Source organism: Poeciliopsis prolifica, unplaced genomic scaffold (assembly GCF_027474105.1).
Source record: "Poeciliopsis prolifica strain line A6 unplaced genomic scaffold, Auburn_PproV2 SCAFFOLD056, whole genome shotgun sequence".
NCBI lineage: Eukaryota > Metazoa > Chordata > Actinopteri > Cyprinodontiformes > Poeciliidae > Poeciliopsis > Poeciliopsis prolifica.
In genome coordinates, this window is record NW_026562431.1 from 2,658,686 (window position 1) to 2,665,885 (window position 7,200).

The 7,200-nt window shown below is 38.0% G+C and overlaps 1 protein-coding gene across 1 annotated transcript; it reads left to right on the top strand.

Annotated features, from left to right (window-relative positions):
• The first annotated feature begins 2,342 nt into the window (after positions 1 to 2,342).
• On the top strand, positions 2,343 to 4,566 carry LOC129379187 (uncharacterized). Its single transcript, XM_055059837.1, has 6 exons — positions 2,343 to 2,352; positions 2,891 to 3,034; positions 3,157 to 3,350; positions 3,549 to 3,693; positions 3,791 to 3,918; positions 4,261 to 4,566. Exons 1-6 carry the CDS (start codon positions 2,343 to 2,345, stop codon positions 4,564 to 4,566), a joined length of 927 nt encoding a protein of 308 aa, XP_054915812.1.
• Positions 4,567 to 7,200: the final 2,634 nt, after the last annotated feature.

Consider the following 7,200-nt stretch of genomic DNA (forward strand, 5'->3'; position numbering starts at 1 on the left):
ATTTATACTTTTTGTTAAGACTCTTATTTTGAAGGTTTATGGTAGGAAGTAGATGTAGAAGCGTCTGGTTACCAGGTTACCAGAGACGCTTGCGATATAACAGCATCGCGTTGGCAAGCAAATGAAGAAGCATGATTTAAGTGTAAGAATTTACTGAATGACCTCATTTCTACCTCAAAAGGAAGGGTTAGCCAGCGAGGTATGTTTATATGTTTTATGTTATTTTTATATCGATATTGTATTCTTGGCACCATCTCACTAAGTTTACGTTGTGTTTTAGTTCGACGGTGGTGTTGGTGTCAGGGAAACTGAAGCTGTAATAAGAACGACTTTAAAGAGTTTCATTAAAGCTGACTTCACACCAGCAGTGCGACGAACTCTTAATTGCCAAAAAGAAGAAGAGGTGGAAGTGATACATACTTATATATAAGTATTAATGACTTATTTTAACTGAGATGAGTCACTTTGAAAATATTTCAACTTCAAGACTAAAAAGGAACCAACTAAGTATTCAAATGCGGGCGGCGACAGAGAGTTTGCTTTCCGGGTGAGCGACGCTGACACGCGAGTGGACGACATCAAGAGGAGAGGTCTGATGGTGGACGCTGGTGCGACGTCGCATATAATCACCGACATCGGGAAGTTTCGGAAGCTTGATGAAAGTTTCCAGGCCGAGACGCACTGCGTGGAATTGGCTGATGGATCCAGGTGTTTTGGTCAAGAAACGAGGAGACGCGTTAGGTCGACGTCTTAAAACAGTGCTGAGGAACAAATTGTACATCCCTTCATATCCGCAAGACATCTTCTCAGTGAAAGCTGCAACATCCAGCGGAGCAACGGTGATCTTCAAAGAAGAAAAGAACGTTCTTCTCAGAGACGATACCAAGTTCCCCATTCACGTTGGTAGTAACACATTGTATTACTTCCAAACGACGGACAATGGATGTGGAGCTCAGTGTAAAAAATGTTATGACTTACAAGGTTGGCGTGAGATTCTTGGACATTGCAATTACAGAGATGTACTGAAGCTAGAAATGTTGTGCATGGCATGGAAATTAAAGGAAGAGGTGAACCAATGCCATATCGTGAAGTCTGCACGAAAGGAAAATTTGTTCACAGTAAAAAATGCTGGGTTTTTCATAATCCAACTTCTGGGTAAGAGATGCTGGGTCATATGTTGGGTTACTTTGACCCAATATTGGTTCAAAAGTAGTGACCCAGCGGTTGGGTTGACTTTTTTTTTGTTTTAATGAACTCCACTTAACTGATTCTGTTAGGTTTCAGGTTCGGTTGACTCAACACTTTACCCAATTGGTTGGGTCAAATACAGTTCATATAAAAATCCATTGCCCTCTTCACAAACCTCCATTTTCAACTGGACTGTGACCTGATCAGACAACACTGGACTTCTCAATTCAAATAAAACATGGTAAGTTACAATATCATGGTATAATATTTTTAAAGTTAATAGGGTTATTGTATTCTTTATATACTACAGATCTTTTAAATTAAATTTATGTAACTTTAATTGAATTATTTGATTTAACCTATCATCTTCGTTGATAGGGTAATGTTTTTGAAATAATTAATTTAATTCAAAGATAATTTATCCAATTTGTTTTTAAAAAAAGGGTGAGGGTGTGGGAGGGAGAGATGGCGCTTTGCCCCCTGGTTTTCGCTGGCCTCGTTCACTAGCGCGCGCAAAAGGTGGTAGCAGCTAGAATGCTAATAACGGATCTATAGCGACAAGGAGGGACTGGAGGCTTGCAGTAGCGGTGTCCGAAGCGATCAGTACCGAGTATACAGGTATTCATAGTAATATATCAGTAATATAACTGTTAAATGCCATTTTCATTAAGCCTTTTATTTCTTACTGAACACACTATGCTATGCTATTATACGGTTAACCTGGGTGAAACCGATTGAGGCAGTGGAGAAGAAAAAAACAGTATGCACCAGCAATGGCAGAGGAGGGGAAGCTAAAGTTGGATATTATGCTTTCTGTCAAATAAAAGTAACTTTTACAGATTTCTAGTGAAGATTTAACTATGTAACAATAAAATATCTGCTCGATTTATTGAAATATCTCTTAATTTATAAGTGCTCCAACATGTTTGGAGTCGTCCCACCGGTGTTCTGTCAGATCAGCACACTCTGCGATGGCATATGCTTAACACAAACTATTTATCTGTAGAACATCCGTGAGATCCTCAGTGCCTCCTCTGAAGGTAGACCTGTGGTTATCAGTCTAGATGGAAATCAGCATATGTCCATTCGTGAAAGACGAAGTGTTCTGACCACACAAGTGGTCAGAACACTTGTGTCACACCTGATGGATCAATATGGAGAAAAGTGAGTATTTCTTCTAAAACTAGATCAATGAGGTTGTTTTTGTGACATTTTGCTCTTGGTGAGAACATTAACGGCATTGTGCAGTGCTCACCTAAGTAAAATTTCTCCAGTAAGAAGTCTTAAAGTATGTGTTGGGCTAATAAAAACGGGATTTTTTGGAAATTGTTTGTGTTTTAAGGTTTCTGCTCTATGTTTTCATCTTACAATAACTAATTAAAATAAAATATTTTACTTGCCTGTCTTACTGAATGTAATTTTTTTTGTTTCCAGCCCATCTTCAGACACTAAAGCAATTCTGGCATCTTCGATTGTGGACCAGTTTCCATGTTTAAGAGACAGCCATGGCACAGGATATGTAAGTTTTCACACTTCAGAGCACTAGCACACAAGTACTTCAACAACTTGCACAATGGTTAGCATTAAATATCATTGTAACTATGGTGTTTGATCTTTGAGTTGTAGGTTTAATAAAAATTTGGACATTAAAACAGAAAGGCTAACATTTAACTTTTATATTTCTTTTGTTAAAAATGTGCAGGACGCCTGGTTTACCCCCGGAAGACAACACAGGCCAGCAACTGGCTTCTGGAGGAGCGTCTCCGTAATGTAAGGAAAAGGCATCAACCAAGGAAGAAGATGCTTTCAGCCCCAGAAGCTCCACCAAAAAGATTAAGTTTGCCTGGTACTAGCACATGGACTTTTTCCAAGCCCCTATTGTTTTGAGCAGCAATCTTATCTTATCATTGCTGTGAATTACCTCACATTTTTTTTCTTTTAATTTCTGTAATACTTTTTTCCCCACAGAACCAACCATCAGTGCTGAGCGTGCCATCCAGATGACAGAATGGCTGAAAAATAACTTTTGGCCCACAGACCAGGTTGTCCAATACATGCGGGAAACTGCAGTATATCGCGCAGGATGGATCCGCTCAAGTGGGACAATCCCAATGCAGCAGATTTTTGCAGAGTTCCCACGTTTGTTGGACACACCAGGAATGGTGAGGTTATACCTCATATTGAGATCAGTTAAATGTTAAACAATAAACTGCAATATCATGTGTAAATGTACAATTACAATCAAACTCAAAATGTCAAACTACCCAGAACATAAATTTGTAGCACCCATGAAAGGTTGAATGTAATAGTTCATTTCACTTTTACATTTGATTTGTATTTTTGTCTTTTCTGATTGTTAGATTTTGCAGGACTTTGCCGTTTTATATCCACAGTCTTGTGGAAAACTGACAGAGAACTGGAACACCTTGTTCTCATCAAAGGTCATTCGCATGGGGAAGAAGGAGGAGAGCGGTCTTCTGCCTGAGATTGAGTTGCTTCCACAAGGTATTGAAGCTCAAAAGGAACATTTTCTGAACTAATTTTTTCTCCTGTGGCTCTTTTTTGATTGTGTAGCATTTTAATCTGAGTTTTTCGTTGACAGACAAACAAGGTGACGTGGCACTCCAGCTGCTGCCAAAACTCCTCCCTGCTGTTCCCTACAGAGTTGGGCGAAAGGTGGTCAGACCCAGCAACCTTGAAGTCCAGCAAGCCTTCATTGATGTCCAGCCAGTAAGTCTATCTTCATGTCAGAACGAGTTCTTTGCTGTTTAAATGTAGTTGAAACCAGAAGTTTAAAACAAATATGCTTTTTTTTCCCTCACTGTTCTCCCTGTCATTAATCTTGAATTTACCATGTCCTAATTGACGTGAAATGAGAATTTTAATGTCATATAACACAAGACAGCGTTGACCAAAAATATGTCTTTTTATATAGTATATATAAACTTCAAACGCAAGGGTCTTTTGATAATGTATCAAACAAAAATCATATAAGAATTAGTCAAAAATTATTAGTTCCTCCTTACCTTTTAAATGACTAATGGCTTCCTTTCTGCTTTTTCCACACACCAGATTGGGACAAATATGGTGGAATATCTTGGAAGTACGGCAACAGAGCATCCACGTGTTCTCATGCTTGGGGACAGGTATTGTTGTTCCCAAGCATTTGTCGTCATAAATGGAACTGCTTTGGAATATCCATCTCTTTTGGGGGCTGTTGACGGCTGTTTCAAATCGTTCTTCGTTTTTGATCTGAGTTATCCGAAGTCGTGTGTCCAAATTTGGGATTTTCTCCAAACTGTGATATATGAAATCCCAGGAAACGAGTCACCCCCGATAAAATTAATGAGGGCCCAGTTGGAGGCCATGGAAGAATAAAAGCAATTCTTCAATAACCCTTAAATAAGTTTTAAATGTTCTGATTGAAAACCTGCTGGATGTTTTGTTACTTTGTTGCTATTTTTTTTCACATTTCCTTCAAACTCTTTTGATGAAAATATTTATTTGTGTACACCAACAAAGTTAAAAAAGGTTGCAGATTTAATCAATTGTTTATATGTAACTTTTACATGTCTGTATTAAAAATTTCATGTATGTTGGAATGTATAACATTTGCAAATAAAAGTTCTTTTGAGCTAATCTGAATGTTTTTAGTTAAATTTTTATAGTGAATTTTAAAATAGAAAAGGAAAAAAAAATGTAAAATAAAAATATGGTGGTAAAATGACCCTTTTAATGGGTAATAAATTTCAACCCAATATTGAGTCATTTTAACTTTGAGCAGTGGTCAATTTAACCCAAGCTTTAGGTTGCAGCTATGACCCAATGTGCTGGGTCAAACCCTCAACCCAACCCAGTTGAGTTAAAACAACCCAGCGTTGGGTCGGTCCATATATGACCCAGCGCTGGGTTACGTATTGGGTTATTTTTAACCCAGCGGTTTTTACTGTGTATATGTGTGTGTATGTGTACCATAAGCTATATTTTCACATAAGCTTCCATACATAGATATGGAAGCTTATTTCCCATCCCATGTGTCATGTGACCATAATCACATGACACAGACCCCCTTGTCATCGGGGGTCTAACGGGCCTTTCATGACCCGACATTTCCCCTGAACAGTGCATAGCTTGTAAACTTAAGAAAAGATAAACCGATCTTAAAGCCCATTAAGTCTCTAATGGGCTTTGTGTTTTCAAGCTTGCAGTCGTCCATCTTCAAACTGATTACATTACATTTTCTTATTAAGTGAGATTTATGTTTCCATAGAAATAATAATCCTGTTGTTGTAATTAATTGCAGAAATGTGTATTCCTAATGCATGTGCAGTGTAGGTAAATCTGGAAATACTTTCCATTTTGGTGAAAAATATTCTACGCAGAATAGATAAATCTCTGCTATTACAGGCCCAACCTTTCCTAGGGGGCAGTAGAGAGCAACGTGTGGACGCTGCAGCGAGCAGAACCGATACGAGTTTGTTTCCAGAGTCCAGTGATCAAATATCATCCTCCTTTACATACATGACTGTAAATAAAGACCCGGACTAAACATGATCTGTTGATCCTGCATATCGATGCTGATCATTTAAGAAAGGATAACCTATCCTATCTTTAAGGTTTTTAGTGTTTTTTTAAGTTTTTACCTGAAAGACAAAGCAAATGGTTAGTGACCAAATGAGCGCAGAGGGTCTACATTCAAAGACTCTGTTCAGGCGGTCAATGACGCCAATCGGTGACGTTGATTCTGGGTTGGAGTTTTCCATTCAAGGAAAACGTGACCAGTGAACAGCTGAGCCAATCAGGAGCAGGCGACCCCACTGCTCATTAACTATAGCATTTGAATACTTAGTTGGTTCCTTTTTAGTCTTGAAGTTGAATTATTTTCAAAGTGACTCATCTCAGTTAAAATAAGTCCTTCACAGCGTCTTCATTACATAAATATGTATTTTATATGTGACCTTATGTGTGGAGAACCTTAAATTCTCCTTTTACCAAAATGGAAAGTATTCCACATTTTATTCATTTATTTTTATTGAACAATTTGTTATGATGTTATTGTCTTAAAATGATGTGTGTGTCTTTAGCCTGTAAGATTTTATTACTTAAGTGCATGACACGTGATCTTGTAAAATTGTTCAGTGTTTAATAATTAAAAAGAAAAAAAAGCAACTAAGTATTCAAACACTGTAGTTAATGAGCAGTAGGCGGTCAGCTGCTTCTGATTGGCTCAGCTGGTCGCTGGTGACGTCATCCTTAAATGGGATACTCATTCAAGGATCTTTCAATGTTAATGACGTCAGTGGGTGACGTCATTTACGTCACCCATTGACGTCATCGGCCGCCTGAACAGAGTCTTTGAATATAGGCCCTCTGCGCTCAATAACTTTTCCTCTCCATTGATTGGACCAGAAGCTCTCATCAGCCTCATCAGTGAGTTTCTTGTAAAAACTATGCAGTTCGCTTTAGCATTTTTACAAAAAACATAAATATTGCCTTTCTTTTAATACCATCTCTCCAACCCTAACATTTAAAGGGAAGATTCAGAAAAAATGAAGAGAAGGAAACTGAACCTCTGGCGTTCAGGAAAAGGTCAGAATGAAGCACCGACTCTCTTAAACTGAATCCAGAACAACTGACCTCCAACCAAATAACGAGATTATTAACATTGCCATTTGAGACAGCCTTATTTATTAATTCGGCCGATGTTTCTATATGTTAGAAAACAAAAGACGACTCGCGACGTCCACTGCGTTGTCAGTAGACGAGGCCCAGTGCTTTGCGATCTCATTGAGATGTCTGTGATTTTCTTTGCGGGCATCTTCGTTATTCTTTTCCTTGAAGCCCTGAATTTTTCAATTCCAGCGCCGTGTCGGTGATATATGATATAGAAATATAAAAACAAAATAGATTTCTAAGTCTTATAGTATTTTTATAGTATTTAAATGTAAATTAGCTACCTACATTGCTAGTTCATATAATATATAGTTACAATACATAAAATACATACTTTTA